The 25,168-nt window shown below is 41.0% G+C and overlaps 1 protein-coding gene across 3 annotated transcripts in view; it reads left to right on the forward strand.

Moving 5' to 3' along the window:
- Nucleotides 1-25,168, forward strand: part of LOC108880870 (copine-8) — a 55,955-nt gene that overhangs the window by 406 nt on the left and 30,381 nt on the right. For 2 of the 3 annotated variants that reach the window (XR_001960547.2, XM_051073166.1), the window contains exons 2-6: nt 820-947; nt 12,539-12,579; nt 17,063-17,109; nt 17,454-17,557; nt 23,745-23,784. Coding sequence is in view for 2 of the 3 variants with exons in the window: in XM_051073166.1 (XP_050929123.1) it covers nt 865-947; nt 12,539-12,579; nt 17,063-17,109; nt 17,454-17,557; nt 23,745-23,784 (315 nt within the window). In the remaining variant the exon portion in view is untranslated. Of the gene's footprint in view, nt 1-672; nt 948-12,538; nt 12,580-17,062; nt 17,110-17,453; nt 17,558-23,744; nt 23,785-25,168 lie in introns of those variants that run through there. The other variant, XM_018672588.2, reaches the window with a different exon arrangement.

Raw genomic sequence — 25,168 nt, forward strand, 5'->3', positions numbered from 1 at the left:
TCCGAATCAAAAACAAAATGGCTGCCGTCCGGTTAGCTTGGCAGAAAGCAGCTTTAATTTATGTATTTACATATTTTTTGTAGCAGGTTGAATATTTTTCATCCACATTAATAACACAGTGTTTGGAGAAATAACATCAGAATAGCGGTATGTGTTTTGGGTTGTTCAAATATTTCGGTTAATAATTATTTGGGAAGCCAACTGCCACTTTTTGTAACAGGAGTTTATGCTAATATCAAACAGATTCGCGGTGCAGCTAACACAGCTAGCTTGTGTATAACTGTTGTTTCTGCCTTTTTTCGTCTGATTTTAACTTTTTAATTAAACTACGCTTGAGCATGTAATCCCTTATCCTCCCCAAATAAATATAATACAAGACAAACCAGAATCCAAACTCTGGACATGAACTAAACTTGAACTTAATCTGAATCTCTAAACTCTGAAGAGAAATTATTCGTTAAAATTGTGAAGTTACGTGGTTCTTACAAGTAAAAAAAGCACTGTGTGCATCTCTCTCTCTCTCTCTCTCTCTCTGTTTGTGTGAGTGCGAGTGCGTGCGTGCATGCGTGCGTGCATGTGTGTGTGTCTTCCCGCCCCTTCACAACCGTCCTCTCTCCTCCGGAGCACCGAGGCGCACAGAGACGCGACTCCGACGCGCTGTAGCTCCGCGTTGTAGCTCCGCGTCCGCGTTTTCACTCTCCGGTGCTTCTCTCGCCTCCAGACAAGAAACGGCTCGTTGTCTCCTCGCCGCAAGGCTTCCTGTTCATTCATCCCATCCCTTCTCTCTCTTCTCTCGGTTCCTCTCATGCCGCCGTTAAGGCGCTGGATACGGGGCGATTTGTGATCGACCAAACAAGCAGCTCGATGAATATGGCGTGTATTGGGGACGCGGACCCTTTCACCGCTGCGATACCTGCCACCAAAGTTGAACTCACGGTTTCTTGTAGGTGAGTACAAACTGCTGATGGTTTACCACACTATCTGCTGCTATTAAACACACAGAGGACATAATTACAAGTGTGAAATTATCCATACTATTCTGATACTTGACACTTTGACAGGGAGTAACTGTCGATCACTACGATGGATTAATGTAGTGGAGAGCAAACGCAGCAGAGGCTCACTTTTATTGCAGAAACACAGTTAAATATTATTGATTTTAAACTAAAATGCATCCTTTTAAAAATGTCGGTTTTATCTTTGTATCACAGCCGTGATGAAAGAATGATAATACAGGGACTTGCAGTAGAGGAGGTGAAGGGAAATACAGCTGAATTGTGTGCGTCTGTTGGCGGCAGTTTGCATTTGGATGAACGCTAGATGGAGGTCAGAGTTGACATGTCTTTACTGTAATATCACATTGCCGAGCTCTGACACAGCTGCCACATGCAGAGCTGTGGGGATTTATGTGTTTTATCACAGTAAATACTCACTTTCTGTCCCTAGTCATGCTGTAATGTTTCTTAAATTCATATTTTTGTCTGAGGATTTTGTGCATGGAAACTGGATGAAGCATGCATGACCAGTCTGTTTTGGTTCAGACTGTGGCAGTTTTACAGCTGCAGCAGAATTTACACTTCTTTCGTACTGTAGCACAGATAGTAGAGGGTTTTACTGTAATGGATGCTACACCTGGCTGCTGAGACTCACCCGCAGTAGCCATTACTAATCTCATATTATTTAATTTAATACATTTAGTTATTTACTTATTCATCTTAATTTCTATCTATCTATCTATCTTAGAGCTGACACAATTATTTGATTAATCGATGAATTGATTCACAGAAAATGTATCAGCTACTATTGTGATAATTAATACATTGCCGTAGTTTCGAAGATGAAGACACCAAACATTATCTGGTTGCAGCTTCTTCAGGGTTAGGACATGCTGTTTTTTCAGTGTTTTATATGATTATAAATTGAATGTCTGTGGGTTTTAGACTGTTCGTCTGATGAATTTAGACATTTGAAGTCCAATCTAAGAGTCTGAGAAACTGATAGGTGACGAATTAAGGTAAACACCAACGCTACGCATCTTAGTAAGGTGTTGCCATCACAAGCTTCCACAACAGCTCCAGTGTAGGGCTGCAGATGTCAATTAAAGCTGCAAGCAGCATTGAGAGGGACCTTGCACCTTTGTGCACATCGGTGGTTATGATCAGAAAGTAGGGAAAAATACCTAATCACATGTTCAATAGGGCAAGGTGACATCTTGAAAGTGAGTTTTGCTCCCGGTTAGACAAAACAAGCAAAGATGTTGATCCTTAACTAATAAGCAGGAGCCGGGGAATGCATTTGCAAGGTTGTTTCAGATTTATTCTCTGTTGATCAACTTCATTATTTGATTAAATGTTTGAGCTGTGTGTCAGTGCTCTTTGACATAGATTGTCCGGCTCTGTGCAGGGATGAACGCTATTCTTCTGAAAGATATTCCCTCATTTGGTGTTTTGATGATGATGGTGGAGAGTGCTGCCAACATGTCGCCCCAGTATCTCTCAGAGATGTTAGCATTAGTTGAGTTTCAGTGAGTGTGAAGACTGTAACATTCAGTATATTTCACATCATTTCCATTAAACTAGAGTTTACTGATCCTTGACTAGAAACAAAACAGCAGCACTTTTGATATACTGAATAATTGGTAAACTCCATTTTTGAACATAAATGCCAAAAAATTGGCAGTGTGCCTTTTTTAAAAATTACAGTAAAGTGTTTACTGCACTGTTCTGCCAAAGTTCTTTTAAATAGAAAATAATATCCTGTCAGCGTATGGAAGACTGGTCAGAACTATTTGTTTTGGTCAGGGTTAGGGTAAGTTTTGCCTTTTAGTTAATATTATTTTACTTGGAAACTAAGTGTTGTAAACCTGAGACACATAATGAAGAGAAGAACAAAGACTCTGCACTGAATTTTGTTTCCTCTGACCTAAAATCAGCCAGCTGCTACAGGAGACTGAGCTTCAGTCTAAGATAAAAGCCTGATAATGGCTCGACAGAAGAAGTCAGCCTGGTAATGACCCTAATGATTTTGAGATCAGAGCCTGTGAAGATGTTTCTCCCAAAATGAGGAAGCCACCATCTGGAGAAAATAATTGTTCTTTTGAAATGATGGCATCATGAAAGAAAAGCTACTCTGTTAAGAGTCATGACTCATTTCTATTTCCTCACACAATACTGTTCTTACACATGCAAACATTATGTATAAGCCCTGAACCATGTGACCTTGGGAAGGAATAAGTGGTTACAGAAAACAGATGGATGGACGTGCGGTGTAGTGACAAATTGCTACATTTCTTTAATGGTTGTAATGGAGTTTGAGTCATAGGACCATTAAGTAACGGACTGTTTCTGTTAGTGTCTGTCAGATGTCAGCAGGAAATAAACCACGGACAGGCCTTTGGCACAGCTTAGCCTGTGATGGACAAAATTACACAAGTCGCCACTGACAGAAAAGGATGAGTAAACCACTAAGAGTAGCTCCAGCAGAAACATCCAGTCACGAGCTAATACCATGTACTGTGTTCAAATAGAAGTGTTGGTTTGTTATTTGCTGTTTCAACTTGATAACTAGTATTTGTGGAACTTAAGCTTGCCTCCTTCTGCCTTAATGGAGCAAATCACAAAGAAACAAAACATTTTATTGCCAGTTTAGAAACATCCAGCTAAACTAAATGTATTTTGTTCGGATTGCTCAGAGCTATGAAAAATGGCATTTGAAAACAGCTTTATGAGGTTTTCAGTGGCTCTGGAAAAACTTTGTCACGTCTTGTTTTTTTGGCTTGGAGGCTACTTATTTATAACAGAAAGCCTGTATTACAAACTGGAGGTGTGGAGTTGAAAAAGCATCAGTGTCTACCAGCCAGACACTATTTGCATTATTGGAAATTTAGCATTTAGAATTTTTGGAGCATGCCCCATAATTAGGGACAAAAAGTCTTCTTTTTCTTGGTCTTGGTCTCTGCTGCTTTATCTTGACCCTTCATTTTTTAAAAAACCTGTCCTTTGCACATCCCCCATCTTTATGGAAGTTCGATACTAAATCACTGGAGTCCTCTGAAAGCTGAAAATTGCACTACTTCAGCAGTGATGTGGAGGTGTACTCCAGGGAATGTCAGTTGGCTGAATTCCAACTAACATGTAATTTGTTTGAAACTATTTGAAGGTGAGTGTGAGAGATGGTGGTCTGTTAATCAGCCACATGTGGCCAGCATTGTCCATCTGTCACACAAACCTGGAAATGTATATTGTGGTTGTATCTTTGTTGTAAATTTTGCCATCTATGGTGTAGAACCTTAAACATCCACACAGCACTTCTCAGATGCTTTGGTGTTGGGATTATCAGATCCTTGTAGCTTAGATTCCTGATAGGTCAAGTTGATAGTGAATTATAAAAGTGCCCTTTGCTGGACCACAAGAAAAACTAATTCAAATGGTCTGTTGCTCTTATGGACTGTAAATTTTGAACTTGAATAGGTTACGACACAATTCGAATACATAATTATTTCTCATGCTCAAACAGGAAACAGCCCTACTGAAAACTTTTAACCAGAGTGGGCAGTGAAATTATGATCATATTAAATTACAGTTTAAACTGTCTACATTAGGGCTTCAACTATTGATTATTTTCTTGATTGTTAAATTTTTCAGGCTATACAATTAATAAGGCAAAAAATGCTCACCATGATACTCTAGAGCCTAAGGTCCTCAAACGGCTTGTTTTTTCTGAATTATCCATTTTCTGTAGTGTAGGACTAAGAAAAACAAGCAAATTCTCACAATTGAGAAGGTGGAACCACAAAATGTTAGCCATATTTGCTTGGAAAAAAGACAACTATTAAGTTTAAAAAAAAGTATTTTAGTCAATGAATTAATTCATTGTCTTATCATGATCTTGTTCTAATTCGAACTACTAGTGCTCTCATGTTTCCATCAATGAAATCAAATGACAGGTATCATGTCCTGCACTTGACAGACACATCCATTCAGTTACCATTAGTTTGATTATATTTTTAAACCGAAAATAACTGTAAAAAAATTTTTAGCCACCTGAGCTGATAGCAGAGTCAACACCTTCAGTTGCTTCACCAACACAAAATTTACCAGCCCTGAGGGTGGATGGTGTGATTTTCCCACTTTGGTGTGTCTCTGCGTGTCGACAAATCTATTGAGGCATTCAGCCTAGATAGATCCCATCTTTCAGTGAGAGCCTTCCTTCACTCAATAAACCCAAACCATTGCCGGACTCATCACATGTGTAGTCGAGCAGAAGAAGTGACAGATTGATTAACTCAAGTCCAATATTGTGCATCAGTGAGAGGAAATCCTGCAGTCTGCTGCAACAGCCGTTTGACTGATGAATGCCTATCACTTCTGATCAGAAGGCCTTGATGACACACGTACACAGAGCTTACTGGAGTTTAGTTTTGTGCATGGAGAGTAAACAGTGTTCTCTAGCAGGCCTCTAAAGCTGCAGAATCAAATGAACCCTGCAGATCCTCAGAGGGAATGTTTGTGCACAAAGATGTAGGTGTTCACGTCGGTGTGGCTGTCTCCTGATCTGAGTGGTCCACAGCGGAGAGATAGCCGTGACCTTTGGGCACAAAAGGTAGGAAGTGTATCCCGTCGCAGAATTGACGTGTTGTGATGTGGCTGTATTGAAGCCGGACGCTGACCTGCTGAGAGGCCGGTCGATGTGTCACAGCCGATGTTGCACTTTCCATGAGGAAGGTGAAGAAAGAGACAGAAAGACATGTTGAAGCAGAGAAGGAATCCTGTGTGCATGTTTCTTATGATGTTTCAGCTCTACACAAACAGCCAGCATTACTCTAATAACGTGGGTTTATCAGATGAGCTATAACATATTTGAGAAGCTTCAACTGCAGATGTTAATACCATTTTGCTTGAGATATCACAATTATCAAAATAGCAGAGTTTTCTGAGGCATTAGTCTTTTTTGTCTTGTTTTGCACCTGTTGGGTAATTTCCTAGTACTAAACAAACCTGTTTTGCTGCCTGAACACCCTCGTAGTCGTTTGGCAGGTATGTGCTTGTGAGTTACATTGACATTTAGGTCTTGTTCCTATGGAGATTGAATGCACTTATTGTATTTAAGTTGGTCTTAATGTTAAGTTAATGTAATGTAATTGTAGAAGACACACAGTACACACTTAATAGCCGCTTTATAAAGGACCACAATCTACAATTGTAATTCCAGACAGCTCTGCCATAAATTCTACCTTCATGAAGTTAATTATCATTTAGTTGACATTGTTGAAAGTGTGTGAATTAAATGATATGTCTATTATTGAAGTCATAGTTAAAGGTTAGGTTGAGGTGTTTCTTATTCATTGTCTCTTGCATTCACATAGATGAGTGGGGAAGAGCATTAGTAACTGAATCTGAATATAATGCAGTGCAGCACACCACCAAAATTTGAACATTACTGGCAACATAAAAGACTTAATTTGTATTGAATCACATTAGATTATAGATGTGTACCTAATGAAGTATATTCTGACAGTGAAGTAAAGAAAATGGACAACTACTTTAACAGACAACTGTATAATATACAGTAACAGGTTACTGTTTTTTTTCTGATACTGGAATAATTCATGCGCTGCCATGCATTTTGCCATCTGGGGAAAGAAAAAAATGTGGCTTTGTATCCTATTTTAATGAGCTACAGATAGTCCTTCACATACAGTTTGTTTATGTAATTTATCCTAAGTTATTATCCTTTCTTTCATGTTTCTGTTTTTTCACACCTGTTGTTTGCTATATATTTATCAAAACTTTTTATCTGTGTATCTGTCTTAACTTCCACTCAATTCCCTTTCAATTATCAGGTTGATTTATTTGCTAATAACTAAAACTAAACAAGTACAACTTCAGTTTCCATCAATTTTAATGAAACTTGACTAGACAGACAGGCTGTTTACCCTCCACTTCATTCTCTCTGTGTTGTTTCACCTTGCAGCTTTGCTCCCTAAAGTGTGTATTGGTTCTTGGTCTTACAAATTTGGCACCATTTAGGTGAAACAGAGCAATGAGCATAAAAACCAACAGAGCAAGTTGGTCTCAGGTGGCAGGTCAAAACCACAGGAGGCCCAGTGGGGGTCATGCTGAGTGGCTGCATTAATGAGTTTTTGAAGGAGTCATTTAGCCTAATTAAGGCACCAGCCAGCCACCGCGGCTTCACCTGGTTACCTCAGAGAGCCAACTCGGCTCCATCGCGTTACTAACCACCTCACCTCTTGTCCCCTCTGTTCCTCTGCTTTCATCTTTTGCATAGCCACTTTCTTCCATCTCTGTGATTGCTGTGGACAGATTTGAGGACATCATGTTGATTAGTGTCCAGTGTTTGATGCCTTTCTACTGAGCACAATATGTGATTTTTATGCAGATCCTGTCTTTTCAACTCAAAAGAAATCTTGACTTTTTCAACTTTTAGGGCAAGCAGTAAACACATTATAAGACATTATAAGAGTGAAATCCACAGTGCTCTTCAGTTGATTTACAGTAAGTAGGTGTGTTATATGTAAGAAGCAGTGTGGTTAAAAAAAGAGCTGTCCTCTGTTCTTAGATGTTGTGAAATAATTACCATATTTATCTGATATGAAACAGTCAGTCTACAGTCTACAAATATAACAACAGATGCTCCAGACTGAGCTGTAAGATACAAATTGTAAACTCTAGTAGCGCATGACCAGTTTCAGCCTCAGCAACCCTACAGTACTGAGTGAATATTGCATGATCTGTTTTTTGTTCAGAGCCACAGAAGTTACATCCATGTCTGAAAATTATCAAAATAATAACCGGTACCTGCAACGGGTCCAATCCAGCTTTAGTTGGACTTGTATATAAAATTATTTTACTCTTACCTGAGGTAAACATAGACACAGGAATGGATGAAACAACACTGTTGTGCAAAGTCAATTAAATGTTTTACAATAAGGATTTTACTGCTGCAGTTGTGTTGTGGAAAGTCATTCCAAAGTTACTTCATCAGCCATTTTTCTGTTGTAAAACGTACATGTACTGCTGATGTGGTGACTTTCTCTCAGTAAAGTAGGATTCCTTTAGTTCATTATTGGATGCACATCATTTTCCCCTGAACACACGTACAAACACACATTGAGAATCTGAGAAAATCGTTGGGAGTTAAGAGAGTGTCTCAGGTGCTTCAAAGGTGGATTGATCAGAAGAGCTCAGAGTTTTCTTCAGACTCAATTGACCTTATTGATCTGCTGCTATCCTCCCAGCAGGACGAGCTTGTGCTGTTCATTACTGTGCCTTCGCTCACAGCGGGGGCGTCTTGATTAGGTAGTTCATAGCTCCACAGACAACTGCTGCTGCACTTACAGTAAGCAAACCTACACAATGGCTTGGGGGGCTAAATGTCAACCTTGTGGACTTAACATGAGGTTATGTGATGGGAGTTCAGTGAGCTGGCACTAACGCTGCCGGGGTTAATGCTTCCAATCCTACTGGGGACCACCCAGGCAAAAAAATGTATGCCTTCACATCCATCTCATAGCATGTGTGAAGTTAGTTGGAGGAAGTTGAATGGTGGGAAATTGTTGAGGAAAGCACTGGTGGCAGTTTTCATTTTATACTAACATACAATAAAAGTTAGTGACAAAATTCCCCATTCAGGACTTTTGCAACAGATTGCTTAAGTCACAGCTCCCTAACACTTAACTGTAAAAGCAGTGATCCAGTTAATTGATGATAGCTGTTTGTTGCCTTACATCGCACTAAAGCTAATTATATTTTCATACAGCTATTTTTCAGAATATATTTTTTCAGACATCTTGGCAGCCACTGGTTTTGAATAAGTTCTCTCTGTATTATGCAATGTGGAAAGATTAGGAAAGATGCAATAAAAATCTCAAACAGTGTTTGTATATTTGTAGTGGTAGTTTGTAGTGAAAGAGACAGATATTGTAAAAACACAGCTATGGTCCTCTGTCTCTGGATCACACCGTAAATCCTTTTTAGAGCTAATACTATCAGTAGTCTGGATTAAGCTTGTTTTAAACTAGAAACTAGACTTAATTGACACTTAGGTTGCAGGAAGGGTATGGAAATGTAGGAATATAAGGAATTCCTTATGTGTAATAGTGTAACGTGCAAGCTATAGATGAACAGTATATGAAAGAAAGAAGTGATTTCCCTCGGCCTGTACCTGTGATGAAATCCCATTTGATCCTCTTTTTTATGTCAGCTTGGAAAACAAGCATATTCCCTTTTTTTTTAAAAAAAAACTCATCTTGGAAAACTTAATCTCAATTGCTCTCGCAGATGGAAGTCCCTCCCCTCCCCTCTCCCCCCTCACATACAGGTATTTAAAGCTCCTGCTGCCATGTTTAGGTGGCTGTGATGTAACTGGTGGGATTTCAAATGTAATTCTGGTGTCGAGGAGGGACCGCTCTCATAAATGTTTGATGAACGACGAGGCACTCTGCTCGGACCGCCCAGATGTTTCCCTGGGCTGCCCGCGGTGGAAAGGGCTTTTTAAAGAGTCGCCTGTCTCTATCAGGGCCAGGTGGAAGCCCTCGGGTGCACATGAATCATAGGGAGGTTACCATATCCATATAAGTGTGTGCACTTCTGCCTGCAAATGCACACACACGTACAGTTGCGTGCTGTCTTTCATACACTCCTGACACTGTTTTTTTCCTCTTCTTTCCTTCACTGCATCTTGTTCCTTGCCTCCACTCATACTCCTATGGCAGCCAACAGGGTACAGTATTGCTTTTTATTGGACATTTATCCCATTTGGCAGGTGAAGTCGCCCACTTCTCACTCCTACGCAATCCCTCAGACGTTGCGCCAGTCATAAAACACAGCCCTGATATGGCTAGACCCGATTCCATCGCTTATTATCATTTATTTAAGGTTTCAGAGCTGGGGAAGGGCCGGTGGGCGTGCCTTGACAGCGAGGCAACAGAGCGTAGTGTTTTACCATCTGGGCCACACTGGGATCAGCACAACACTGAGTGCCTGATCTAGATACATCACTAGCCATCAACGGTTTCTAGACACTCGCTGCTTGTCATACAGGACAGGACGGGCGACAGAGCGCTCGCCCTGCAGCCAGCATGATAGCAGGAACCTCTCTCCACACCACTCTCCCCCTTTATCTCTTTCACTCTCTCTTTGTCAGCAGTGCACAATATGGACAAAGTCATGCTGCTGCGATTATTACAACTTAAAGTAATAAACACAAGGTCATCTTTCTTAAGAATAGGTCACACCCTGTGGGCTTTAAAAGCAAAAAAAAAAAAAATATTGTTTCTCACTCATGGAGCATAATGGCTGAGGTCAACTTAAATTCACTTGAGATACAATTGATTTTAAATGTGACAAATTTCACAGGGGAAAGAAAGGCATCAAACAGTTTCTTCATGCCCCATCAGTATGCTCAGTGTGTTACAAACACACACATTTTCACCAAAACGTGGCTAAATTCATAACTTATGTCTTTAACATCGTGCATGACCCTTTAAGCTCGTGATTTGGCATGTGCGTTGATTTGTGCACGTGACAGCAGCTACCTCCTGCTGATCTAAAAGACATGTAAATCTCCCTCAGGTCAGATGAGGAAGATCCTTTCTGTATTAAAATACTGTATGTTATTCACCAAAGTGTGATTCTGGATAAAATGAGAGTCACAGTTTTCTTGCTTCAGTATCAAATGTTCATTGCACTGATACATCTGATACAGAAGGAAATGCAAATGTTCCTGTTTTTAGCTGAAATGCAGCAGCTTCATGAATCTAACACTGAACATAAAACCAAATCAACTGCAGTCTCTTTTTCTGTCTCATGCAGCCCTGTAACCTACAGCACTGCTGTTCATTTGCTAGGACATCATGTGGTTGTACTGTTATGACTATTGTCTGTCAGGACAAACAGCAGAAAGTGACATTGTTGTCGTGTTGCAGTTATCCTGTCAATACAGGCGCAAGATCAAAGAATATTCACAAGTCATTATGGAAATGAATGATGAATGTCAGATTGGGTTGTCGTGTTGAGAGAGCTTGCTGTGAAATGTTCTTGCTGCAGACTTTAGACACTCTACAGGACAACTCATCTTTTGTCTTGGTGGTGGTTGTTTCATATATGTGCAGAAGAAGTTCTGTCGAGGTTTAGTTTGTTTTCCCTCTTTTTTCTGTATTTCTTGACATTGATATCTTCAGGAAGAAGTGAAAGTGTCCTCTAAGGGCCAGGGGGCAAGCTGCTATCCATTTGTGTAATGGGCAGTAGTCATGGTTTTTAGAGAAAGAAGCATGCACTAAAAATCTCCTAGTTTAATTGTCCCCTGACTGTAGGAATATACCTTAAATTGGTGCAGTGTTCTTTTACTTACAAGCTACTCTACAGTGGGTTTGACAATGTAAAGGTTTTATTTGAAGATAAATGAAAATGATGGAATATAAATGCAGACATACTGAGATGAACACAGACGGCACAATAACATCTTAACACAATCCAATACAACACCTCTGGTCACTAGTAGACACTGTCTCAGTAATTGGTATTGGTATTTTTTTTGCAATGAACTGGATTAAATCAAGACCAGTTTTATGACTTGTGATTATTAAATTATTTTATAGAGAGTAGTTTTAAATTTTATGTCCTTTATTAGCTTTATTACCTTTATTGCATAAAATACTTTCAGTTCTACAACACTAGATTTTTGGGTAATGTGTCCCGCTGGACTTACTGCTAATGGCCAAGCCACTCATATTATTTAGTCTTTCTGGGTTGGCTCTATGAAAGCTTTATGGGGTTTTAATGTAGGATTTGGCAGGAGTACAAGCTGAGTGACTGAGTGAAGGTTCACTTCTGCCCCTTTGGGTGTTGTCAGGCTTGTCCCTGTCCCCCTGGCTGCCTCCTCCTGAGACTTGGACACTGTAAGCAAATGACACAGAGTTAAAACCACAAAGGTCCACACAGCTGCTGACGTAACAGGCTGGGTCTCCCTTTCCTGAGCTGGAGCTGCTCCTCAATTTCTTTCTTCTTGGATCTCAGGCAGCTGTGACTTGTCGTCTTTGTGTGCATATTTAATTCCTTCAGCGCTGTTTAACCGTGGAGTACCTCAGTGGCACCGAGCATCTGCTCTGCAATGGGACTCTTCGGTGCATTTATCCCTCCCCATGCAAAGAGTGAAGTGTCATGTAAATTTGATGGCAGCTTCCACTGCTGTTGCTGGCACCCAGGGAGTGCAAAAAAGTGAAAAATAGGTCCTCTCCTCTGCTGTTTTCTCTGTATGTTTGAAATATAAATGGGCCCCACTTTAAGCTCAATTTTATAGTCTGTTTAATGTTGCTTCCTCAGTGACTAGATGAAATGTCTTTTGTTAATCAAGTCAGAGGAGGATTATGGGTAAACAAGTTGTCAGGGTCAGTGAGAGAGCTAATTAGGCAAGGTTTAATGATGTAATAACTTCCTAGTTCTCACTTTCTTTGTTGAAGTGGGAGAGCAGTGCAATTAATTTTTATGTCAATGTGTCTCTTTGTTTTCTTGTTTTTCAGAAATCTTCTGGACAGAGACACGTTCTCCAAGTCTGATCCAAGTAAGCTCACCTCCCACCTCACACACACACACACACACACAAATATGAACATACACACCAGCTCTCAGCAGGGCAAACACAAATCCACGTGCACATGCTCACATGCACGAGCGCTCGTAGTGGACCTTAAATTCTGCAGACAAACAGAAATAAGCACAAACAAATATCTACCACATGCAGGAAGATTTTAACTGTACAAACACACGGTTATATATACACACACACACACTCACACTCACTCACTCACATGCTCTGCCTTGCAAGTGTGAATCAGTAGACATTTGCATATGTCAGGGGTCGTATTCGTCACTGTTCTCCACTCCCAACATGAGTGAGGGGAGCCAGATCATCCTCACACACAAACCAGCCACTTCCCTCCCACAGATTAAAGGACACACACACACACATACATACACACACACTCCTCTCTGCCTTGACAGCAGGGGTTCAATTTGGCAACTGGTCCAGTGGTTTTTAAAGGCCCAGTCTGCAATCTAACAGCAATTTGCCTTGATAGAGGAATGTTTTGGATTGAAGACGTTTTTCCTTTCCGTTAAACATGCAAAATGAGTGTCATTCCAGAGAATGGTTTTGTGTTTAGCTAAACATGTAAACACTCGGGCTAGGTATCAAGCCTTGAAAACTGTCAAACTGTACTAAGAACTGGTGTAAAAACTGGTGTGGTCTGAACAGGTTCATCATCCTCCACAATATCAGCCAGGTAATTGACAGTCTTGGGAAGGACGTAAATACAGCAGTTGTTCGTTTTATCCTGTGGAGGGCAGAATCTGTGAAACCTTAAAATGCATTGACAAAAAATAGTCTGTTAGTCTGCCAGTTTTTTTTCCTTTTTTTGTACAGGTTTGTCTTCTGTGAACATCTGTGATGTGATAACACTGATCTACAGTTCGGCTTATTCTGGATTACTCTTGAACTTGCTAGGCCTGATTCCAGCAGTTTAGGCCGCTGACTATCACTCAGCTATGCACCTCTTCCGCGTATCATCAAAAGAATTCTTAAGCTGTCATTTTAAGGTAAAATAGCTCCCTAATGTTGCTTTAAATCAGACCAGTTTTAGAATATTTTATTCAAGCAAAGATCTTGTACGGCTGCTTGCGTTTCGGCATCATATAGAATTTGAAAGCTTAGTCTTTTTTTAATTTGTAAAAGGAAAGAGATATAGATATCAGCCCTATTGTTGAAAATTTCAAAGAAAACCCAGTCTCACTAAATGCTGAGAGCAGATCCTCTCATAGTCATGTACTCAGGCACAGACAAGCCTGAAGATTGTAAAGTAGCTCCTTGCTGTTTTCATCTGTCGTGCCTGCTTTGTTTTCTGTAACAGACTCTGACAGTCCTGTCGGTTAAAAGCCCTCTAAAAATAAACATGATGGGAGGAAAATACTCAGAGTTATGCTGAAATGATAAAGTTGAAATATATGTACTGTATCTTTTATTTTTTACCCTCTATTTATCCATGGTTTGGTTAGCATGCAGTTTTTTTTCAGCATCACCTTGCTTTATTTCCTAAATATTCAGCACTTTGCCACCTGGGTGATGCACAGCGAGCACAGTGATGTAGGTGTGTGTGTGAACCCATAATTGATGAGCTCCCCGAATCGCGGATTGCACCTTTAAGTGTCAGACGGTGAGAGAGGAGGATGAGCATCCCTGCCCGCCCCAACATTTATGCAAGGAGGCACTTGTGCTGCGTCCATGTCTCTGCTCTGCTGACAACACTGGCCCCAGTCACACAGCATTAGATCGCCTCAGCAGAGCTACGCACACACGCAAAAAGTGCACACATCCAGGGCCGCAGGCAGGCTCACGTACCATATTCATATTAGCTTATAAAGCTGGACAACAATCCAGTGTTTCTGTTTTGTGCATGTTTGTGCGTGTTTATATCCGTAGCCGCTGCATTTTAGCCGCCGATCCTGTGGTGCATGAATGTGGATGCACTTTGATCAGTGTGCTTCAGCAGATTGGAAAAGGGCATTAAGCAGACAAGAACATTATCAAAGTATGTGCCGTCAGTCTCTCCCACATTCAAAGCAGAGATGGTCTTAGCAGTGCTATTGTCAAGCTCCTGCCCTCATCATCAGCCTGATGAATACAAAGAGTTGAAAGTGTGCCGGTACGGATGCAAGGATGCATCGCTATTTATGGGCGTGTGATTGATACATTGCTTTTTCCCCTGCACAATAATGCAGAGCCCATGTGTCATCCGATGCTTCATGGCAAGATTAAAGGATGACTGTATAGTCAACCAGCTGAGCCCCAGCCCACTGCACGCCATCCACAATGCAACATATACAACACTCAGACTGACAGTCTGCCAAAACACCGCACGTTTGTACACTCCTGCCACCATACCAGATGCTGAATAATTAGGACGTTTGTTCTTTGTGTTTGCACTCAAAAACAGTGTGACATTTTCAGCGTGGCTGTGTGGTGGAAAAAACATCAGTTTTTCTACAAAATGTTTGCAACAATATAGCGTATTTTGGCTCAGCAGAAGCTTCGAAAGATGAAATGTCAGTTTTGGGGGAGAAAAAACAGGAAATCACCAGATAGGCCTGGTGATTTTGACACCAAAGATGATTTTCACTCACAATCACAACCGTTAATGAGTCCATGATTAAATCAGTCATGTCATTTCATCAGTTGGTGGTAGCTCATACATTAATTCAGGCATAAATTTGCATTTAATTAATGCTGTAATTAATGATAATGCATGTCACCGCAGTGGAAGTTGTTGCCTTCATAATCAGATGTCACAAGATCGACTCAAGTTCTGTTTTTTTGATGCAGCACTTAAAAGAGAATGTCTTGTGCGTCTATGTGTTTTTATGCTACATTTACATAGTTTGACCTTTTAGCTTCAGTGAGCCTCTGTCCTGTTGATAAAATGTAAATCCTTGTCTTCGTCCTTAAAGTTAAAGTTCATCAAACAGCAGGTTTGGACAGCACCAAGACAGAGACAGCAAAGTAACACTGGATGCCTTGCTGACAGCGTTACATTGAAAAGGCACTGAAATGGTTTTATTAACCTTCATATCCTATAGAGTTTATGTTGTTAAATGACAGACACATTCTTGCTGTTATCACAGTAACTCTCAGTAACCACTGAGCTACCCAACCAGCTCACCAACCACGCCATGGATCCCCATGGGTAGTCTAGCAGCCAGGCAGACCATCTTAGTGGTTACTTAGCACTCGCTGAACATGAGCTAGTAGGCTCAAGTCTCTTAGTTTTTTTTCTACCCTTTTTTCGTTTTTACTGCGTTTTGTGCGACCAGATACAAGAAGGACAGACAGAGGTTGTAGTCGTCGTGGCCTTGGAAAAGAGGTTCCTCTGCCCTGCTCATAAGGTGTATTTTAAAGATCATCCCCAAAGGATGGTGCTTAAATTACAGCAGTAAATAGCAGCCATACAAAAACAGAGCAGTTAGGTGTCTTATTCTTAATATCAGTGTTTTTAAACAGTAAGAGAGAATAATTAAATAGATGAAATGCAGATTGCTGTCTTCATTACTGCATTTGTTTCAAATTTATCTAACTGGGTTGAATTGCAGCCAACAGCTATTTGTAAATCCATTAGTAATTTTGTGTGCTCCTAACGTCTTAGTAATTACTAGCTATTTTCAAACTCGTGATTAACTGAAACAGGTTGCACCATAAAAACTTTAGAAATGTCTTAGCTATTAAAGACTTTAGTAATGAGTAAATCTGCAGCAGCATCCAATCAGCTATGTAAACAGGATGATTGTTGCATCACAAGCTGTAACATGATAGTCATGATTGCCAAAAATGGCAGTTTTAGGGACCAGTCTTTATATTTCACATAAAAGCTAATCTTTCATAAATGTAGGTATGACTCTTTTATTTATATATACATACTTACATCAGAGTTTTTATGCTGTTTGGAGTCTTGTAATAGTCCATGTCTTAAATTTGCATTTCCACCACTCCAAGTTGACTGTTTCATTATATAAACCAGTTAAAACAGATTTAAAAGTGTCTAGTCCCAGGGGTTTTCAGAGCTGTGAGTCTCTGCCATGTGACACCATGTGTGAATACAGTAACGGCTGCTAGGATGCAAATGAAATGTCATTTTAGTGCCAGCTGATTGCCTCGCTCTGTTGTCGCTTGTGGTCCGTCATCAAAAAACACTCCAAGACTCCCTCGGACAGATACGCTCAAATGTTAATAAGGAGGACTTTTCCTCCACCCACACAGATACTCACTAACCCCATCCCCATCCTCCCTGTCCCTCCCTCCTCTCCCCTTCTCTGAAATATCATCATGCTGCAAGGCAAAGTTCTAGTGACATTTAATTAGGAGTTTTCTTCTCATGTTGGGGTCCGGGGAAAGAACACGCTCTTAGCTGACTTCTCTGCGTTGTTTGTTCACTGTTAAATACTCTTCAATCGCTCTAACCCTCTCTTGTTTCTCCCCTGCCCCTCCCCTGTTTCAACAGTTTGTGTGCTGTACACTCAAGGAATAGCCAACAGAGAATGGAGAGAGGTGAGTAAAAGGGTGGGGTGGTTGGGGGGAATTATTTATAACCAGTGAATGCTTCCAAGTAGCAATGCCTCGTTTAAGCTCCTTAAGTCATATTGAAGGAATACAGTGAGTTTTTGGGAGGCTGGCCTGTGAGTCATCTTACAGTGTAAATATTGAGAGCACGGCGATTAATGCTAGGTTAAAGGATAACTCCGTTTTTTTTATATTCCCATGTTTTTGGATGTAAATTAGTGCTAGGGACAAATATTTTCAGATCAATCAAGTATAAATTGGTGTATTCAGATTCTTTACATACGTAAAAGTACCTCACAATAACGGTGTCTCTTGTCTCACCTCTTCTCTAGTTTGGCAGAACAGAAGTCATAGACAACACCCTCAACCCTGACTTTGTTCGCAAATTCATCCTGGACTATTTCTTTGAGGAGAGACAGAATCTACGCTTTGACCTGTGAGTTTAACAATTGACTTATGCATGTTGGTGTGTGTGTGTGTGTGTGTGTGTCTGTGTCTCTGTGTATTTGTGTGTGTGTGTTGTGCAGGCGTGGGTGAGAGTGCTGCTCTGTGTGGAGCAAAGTTAAGACTGAAATATTCATGGTCTGTGTGGAGGGAGATGTAAGTCTTCTCCCCTTTAAATAAAAGACAAGTTTTTGTGCCACTTTTTCACCAGCGTTTCCATTTGAATTCATCCCATTCATACAATGCTTTCAGACAAAACAGGGCCAGATGCCCACAGTGAATCATACACTTGGCATTTTGTGATGATCAGATGATCAGTTTTCAGAATTGTTCATTTCACCTCGGTATCCATTGAAAAGAAAAGTGTGTCTTCGCAGTTTTATGTTAACACAACCTACAACTGTCAGTTTTTTGTAGGTGATCAACACTCTTTACTGCCTCTGTCAGTGTTTTTTTTTTTTACAGTTATGTAAATCATGTTTCCTTTTTTTCATAGATTTGAATAATGTTTTAGGGTGCTATCCTGTACATTTAAAAGCCCTCTATGAAAGTAACAAATGACCTCTTTTAAACGGCAGATGCAGGAGATTGCTTGGTCTTAATCCTTTTAGACCTAAGTGCGGCTTTTGACACAGTTGATCATACAATTTTAATTGACTGCCTTAAGCACTGGGTGGGTATCTCTGGGTCAGCACAGACTTTTCTCAGACCTTACCTCTCAAAAAGATCCTGCTCTGTTAGAACAATAGATTCTTCAGCCACCACAGCAGACGACACACACTTCTAGTGTCCCTCTGAGCTCATTTCGAGGCCCCATCATATTATACTATATGAATTTTATTTTGTAGTACCATTTGTAAACATTTGCACGTTACGCTCACTAAGCTCTTTATTAAGAACACCTGTGCCAGAAACAAAAAACATCCAGTGAGCAGCAGCTCTGCAGACAGAAATGCCTTGAGAGAGGTTAGAGGAGAATGGCCAGACTGATTGGAGCTGACAGAAAGGCTGCAGCAACTCAGATAATCACTCCTCATAGCTGTGGGGAGCAGAAAAGCATCTCAGGATGCACAACAGGTCCAACCTCGAGGTGGATGGACTAGAACAGCAGGAGACCACGTCAGGTTCCACTCCTCCCAGTCAAGAACAGAAATCTGAGGCTACAGTGGGCACAGACTCACCAAAACTGGACAGTTGTCAGCGTTGTCTGATGAATCTGGATTTCTGCTGAGGCACGCAGATGGCGGGGTCAGAATTTGGCATCAACAGCATGAATCCATGGACCCAACCTCCCTTGTGTCAACAGTCCAGGCTGGTGATGGTGTAATGGTGTGGGGAATGTTTTCTTGGCACATTATAAGCCCCTTAATACCAGTCAATCATCGTTTGAATGCCACAGCCTACCTTTGGGATGTGATAGGACAGGAAATTGGCAGCATGAATGTGCAGCTGACAAATGTGAAGAAATTATTCACATCACATCAACATGGAGCAGAATCAAAGGAAGGTTTCAGACAGTCAGGCTGTCCTTAGAGCAAAGAGAAGCCTCATCCAGTATTAGTATGGTGATCCTGACAAAGTGCTTCATGAGTGTATGTTTTCATTAACATTTAGAAATTGTTGTTCTGACTTTGTGCTGTAAGAGACAGTCACGTGTGTTGAGGAATTGACATTGATCATTTACAACAAATATTTACATTAACAGATAGATTTTTTATAAATTTAATTTATTATAAACACATTTTTATGTATCATATCAAACATTCAACTATAAACTTCTGACAAAATGTACAGTCAAAATAACTTCTTATACAGTGTATTTAAAATGATTTGGCCACACAAAACAGTATGCAACTAAACCAAGAAAGTAGTAGGTATGAAAATAGATCAACAAGATTTATGATTTATTTGTATTAAACTTTAGGTGACACCAAAATTTTTAAGTATATTTTACTTGCAGTAGATAGTGTTACTGAAGTTGTGTCATCTAGCTGGATGCTGAGTTGGTAAGAAGTGCATGTCTGGCTTGTGAGCGAGTGAATGGGCATGTAATGTGATTGACATACAATTAGAAAGTTGTCCTGATTGGCTCATTAGGTTCAGGTGTGTTGACACTGACAGACTTCCTGATGAATCTCGTGTTTGGTAGAAAAGTATTTACATTTTGTCTTGTCCACATCAGATACACCTGTATTTTGAGTCCTGGTGCCGTTAATATAAAAAAAAGAAGAAAAACAGTGATATTTCCTCATGTAGCCCTAAAAGTCGACCTGTCCATGTAATTATGATAATCTGGATTTTTCTCTATTGTGTCCCAGCCTCGAGCATATTCACTGTATTTTCCCATGATAGCTCATGAAATATGGAACGGCTCTTTTGTTTGTTTACTTGTTGGCCTGTCAGCTGGGCCACATGCTGCTTACAAACTGTGGGAGGTTGAAGTGAAGGTCAAGGAGAGACGCGAGCTGTTTGATTGTGTGTGAGTATGTAAGTGTGTGTGTGCATGTAGAATGTTGCATTTAAGTTGCATGCACATTGTGTCAGAAAAAGTGTGTGTGCGTGTTGAGCTTTGGTTGGTGGTTTGGTGTGGTTTTGTTGTACTATATTTGTGAGGACCAAAATGTTGGACAGTTATGGATGATTTAGGGTTATTGTTGGGTATTCAGTTGTGATTATTAAGGTTAGGGTCCCTCCAGAGATAGGTGTATGATAGTGAACATATGTGTGTGTACGTGTGTTTTTATTGTGCGTGTATATTCCCATGTGGCAGAGGAATGTAGTGCAGACTTTGCCATTATATCATGCAAGATGTTAAAACCTAACAAGCATTGGAGAGAGGGGATGTAGGATGATGGTGTGTGTGTGTGTGTCTGTGTGTGCAACTAGTGCGACTCCCTGCATGGCTCATGGGTGAGCATCAGGCCCCGTTAGTGTCTTCTGGGCTGATGGCCCTACGATCACTTGCAGTGAGGACATGGTTGCCACACACACACACACACACACACACACACACACACACATGCACGCCTGCCCTCAGGACAAGATAAAGGTCCAAAAACACGCACACACACTTACACATAACACATTACACTCTACCTCTAGGCATTCTTTTGCACTCATGTTGAACTGTGACATGCGTGCGCACACACACACACACACACACACACACACACACACACACACACACACACACACACACACATACACACACTTCTCAGATTTCTCATCACAGAACCAGTGGTTACTCCTGCTCTCCTCTGCCTCTGTCCTGAGGTCTGGAAGTCTTTATACTGTAGCTCCTGCAGCTCCCACAGCCCTTCATTACCTCCACCTCCCTCACTTCCACTCAGCGCCTCTTCACATCCCTTCAGGAAATCCATAGACAGACAACGGCGAGCTGCCCACAAACCGCCAGTATAGCCGCTGCTGAACCATCCCACGCTCTCTTTACCCGCAGACCCCCCACAGCCACGACACACTTTGCTTCCTCTGCTGCTATCCGTGCCTGGAAATCCTGTTAACCCTCATCTCACTGCTGGCCATGTTCAGTGCTCCTCTTAGCTTTTTTTTTTTTTTTTTTGGAATTGAAACTTGAGATGCTCACTGAAGCCAGTAGAAGCCCCCCTGCGGGTGGATGGTTGTCTAATCAAGTGTGGCAAGTGTTGGAGATATAGCTGCATTTACTCCCTCTAAAGTTGGAAACTGATTTCAAAATTTATTTTAAGAATGTAGGATTCATTAAGAAACACATGTATCTTACCAGTTGTCCATATATACATTGTCTACAGTATTGTGCACTGAACAATTTCATGCAATAAAGACAGCCACTCTTTCAAAAAGAACCACTTCCTACATTCTAGGTCACAGTGAACTTGACCTTTGACCCCTAGGCCACCAAAATTGAAAGTTCATCATGTACCAAGTTTCGAGAAATTCCCTCAAGGTGTTATTGAGACATCACATTCACAAGAATGAGATGGATGGATAGGCAGACGGACAACCCGAAAACATAAAGCAAGCATTGAATTTGTTTGTGACCAGAAGACATATATTTTTCTTTCTATCATCTGTGTACCACAAGGAACCAGAAAAAAAAACACCACATTTTGGTTTCTCTCCTTGGCAAAGTAACACACCAAGAATCATTTCCTGTAATTTCTCGTTATCAAAAGTATGACAGACATCATAAATCACTCCATGCAACAACTGGATAATTTACATTTGAATTGCGGAAAATTAGACCAATTATTTTGCATGAAAATAGGTTCTGAAAATGATTAAGAATGTCCTGCTATTCAACAGTCCATCCTCATGTAAATATTCATTACAATACAAGAAACAGATTCATGGTCTAAAAATTAGAAGTGCATTATTCCCTTCCCATGTTGAGGATGTTCTGTCAGGACCAATTACAGCATAGCAAATATATGCTAATGAAACATTCGTGTAGCATCTTGTGTGAGGATATGAAGGTTTCACAAAACTGTTGGGAAACGAGGCGCAAGTGTCAGTGTGCTGTCGTCTGTTGTTTGCTTGCCTCTCCGGCCCCGTTTGTTTGTGTGCCATCATTAGTCATCATTGCTCAGTTCAAACGGAGCTCTGAGCACCACCCCCCCAAAGACAGACAGCACAGGACCAAGAGAAATCCTGTCTGGCCCAGTGCCGATGCAGAGTGATGTCATCCACATGAACACACACACGTTCAGTAACACACCACAAATGTGCACTCACGAGGCGCTGGGACGTCTACTCCTGCAAACACTCTTCGTATGTGTGTGTGTGGGCAAATCATCCATCATATTTACATCAGGAGTATGTTTCTCTTTCCTCTCTCTCTACCTCTCTCTCTCTCTATTTCTCTCTCAACGTCTTTGGGTCTCTCATTATTAAATAAGATTAAATGAATCATTTATGAACATTTGGGAGTGACAGAAGCAAGGGGCGAATAGAACATGAAGCGCACCTGTGCATTTTGCCGGCGGCACGTTGCGTAACAGCAGCGTGTTTCCTTGCTCTTATGGAATTACATTAGTAACAGCACTGTATTGGAGCCCCCACCCCAACCCCCTCCTGTAGTGACACACAGCGTCTCCCAGTTTTGTCAGCAGGCGCCTTATCGTACATGGCATGCTGTCTGTAGATAGAAACGCACAGGCTCTCCCATTTATACACTGTTACACACACACACACCACACATACATGCTGACACACACCTGAGACGCAGAGGAAGGTGACAGGTTACAGGAAATAAATAAATCTGGATAAATTGCTCTCCGGAGAGGGGAGAGGATCACATGGTCTGCACAAAAGCTGCACAAAAGCTTGTTTCTTGAATTTCTCATACCTTTTGAATTCTTGTAAATATTTTTCAAGTCCAGCAGTGCTGCTGTGGAAGTCATGTATCTACAAAATCCATTACTTTTCAAAGAAAAATCTATGGACAACGAGAAAAAAAAAACATTCAGTTCAACTGATTTTACCCATCAAGGTCTTGGAGAGTCCTGCTGCTATATAGGACTGGGCAGTATGGCCTAAAATTTATATCACAGTATAATTTGACAGTAACGCCATAGATTTGGGTATATTTCTTTTTCTTCTCACTGCAACCACTGTCGTCTGTTGGTTCTAGGGGTTCTAGTTCTGCTGCAGCTATTTTCCTCTCTGAATTTTTGTTTGATTTTCTTATTACGATGCCGTATACTTCTACAGTATTTTAATTTGTTATTTGTCAGTGACAGATCTCCCTATTTATTCTTTTTGTCTTCTTTTTACATCCTTTATTCAAATCAAAAACCACTGAGAATGTTACTAACACGTTAATATTTGGATAGTGGAAAATTAGAAAGTGGAAAATTTGCTGAGTAAAGTGCCAAGATTTTTATGTGACAGCCATTAATGAGACTGACGCCACTGATACTGTTGCACCCTCATGCATGAAATCAGATCAGTAAAGCTTTTGGTGCCGTACTCACAAGCCTACTTTAAACCTGAACAGCTTCTTTGCAGTGATTAGTGGAGAAGTGGCTTGCATTAATGGTAGGTGATGAGGGAGAGAAGCTTGTGTCACAGACTACTAATTTGTGTTTTGGCAGCCTTTCAGTCGCGGACCCTGCTGCTCAAACCTTACAGCCTATCATGGCCTCCGTTCTGATGTGTCATCTCCTCTCTCTTCTCTGCAGGTATGATTTAGACTGCAAGAGCGACAACCTCTCTAAACACGTGAGTGTCTCTCCTTCACCTCAGCTGTTCAACAATCAGTCATGCATTCATGGAAATATTATACAGCCAAACGTTTACCCTTCCAGTACAATAGCAGCCTGATTTGAATCTGAATGTCAGAGGTAAGAGTCGCCTAACAGGAACAAAGCAATCGTGATGGCATTTCAACTTTTTTAGAGCCATACCAAACATATTAAGAGGAGTTTTACACCACAGTTGGGAAATGCAATAAGGTGTTAAATTTAAGGCTCAGAATCACATACGATCAATACACAGTTATCATGATATCAATACACAATTAAATGTGCCAAAAGCAGCTCAGCTGCTGTGGCCGACCCCAATGTCTAAATCATCGAGTTAAAACCAGTGCTTTATGAATTTAACAAAGACATTGTCCAGTGACACTGGAAGACAAACATTTTATAGCTTTGGGCATTCAACAGTAAGAGCTCATCAAAATGATCAAATAGAGGATGGGAAAGATCTCCTACAATCTCACAGGTTAGTTTTCTAAAACACTTAAGTATCAGTGACAACTGCCGGTGACAGCCTTTGATAAAGAGATTATATCAGCTTTGCCATGTCTTATCAGATGTCTGTTTAGTTCTGCTTATGCTCCTTTGTCATGAGAGTGCAGTTGCAAATTTCAAACATCCTACGTGCCCTCCCGCCATCGCTGATGATGGATTGCGGGTTGAAATTATTCCCAGACTCTATTCAGACTGCCTCTCTTCGTTAAGCTCTTCCTCCATCTTGATTCAAAACTTATAACTCGAGATTTCACAGTCCTACAGCCCCATCCTTCACCTTCCTTTCAAAACAGAAGTTTCAGGGCTGCCCTGCTCCAGTTCTGTCTATAACCTGGGCTCTATGTCCACCCCTAGCTCCTTTCATATTACCCGGCCTCATACTCATTGCCAACTGCAGGCGGAGTTCTTTTCCTCAGCTCCAGCCCCAGTGTGCCCCGGGGCTTCTACTGAGAGCGCTGAGCAATGTGAGCACAGCGACTCACTCTCAGCATGAAGGCTGAGGACGCTTGGATGCGTCCTGTCGTTGCCGTGGATGTGTGGGATTGGAGATCTGGCACACAGTGATGGCTCCATTGTTCGGGCACAGTCCATCCCCAGTCACATGGCTATAAATAACAGAAAATGGAAAATAGTGCTCACAAGTACAGTATCTCTCTTGGCAGCTTCAGTGCCAGCGTTTGAAGATGTCTCCTTCCTCCCATCACAGCAGATGTTTTTGCTGTGCCATATGGTTTGCATACCTTGTGCAGATATGGCTGCAGGGGAAGATGTGCAGGAACAGAGTGTACAGTAAACCCTAATTAAGGGCTGGATATCCTGTTTCCTATTAGATGAAGGCGATGTTGCTTTTTCAT

The sequence above is a fragment of the Lates calcarifer genome, linkage group LG10, assembly GCF_001640805.2.
Source record: "Lates calcarifer isolate ASB-BC8 linkage group LG10, TLL_Latcal_v3, whole genome shotgun sequence".
Classification (NCBI taxonomy): Eukaryota; Metazoa; Chordata; class Actinopteri; family Centropomidae; genus Lates; species Lates calcarifer.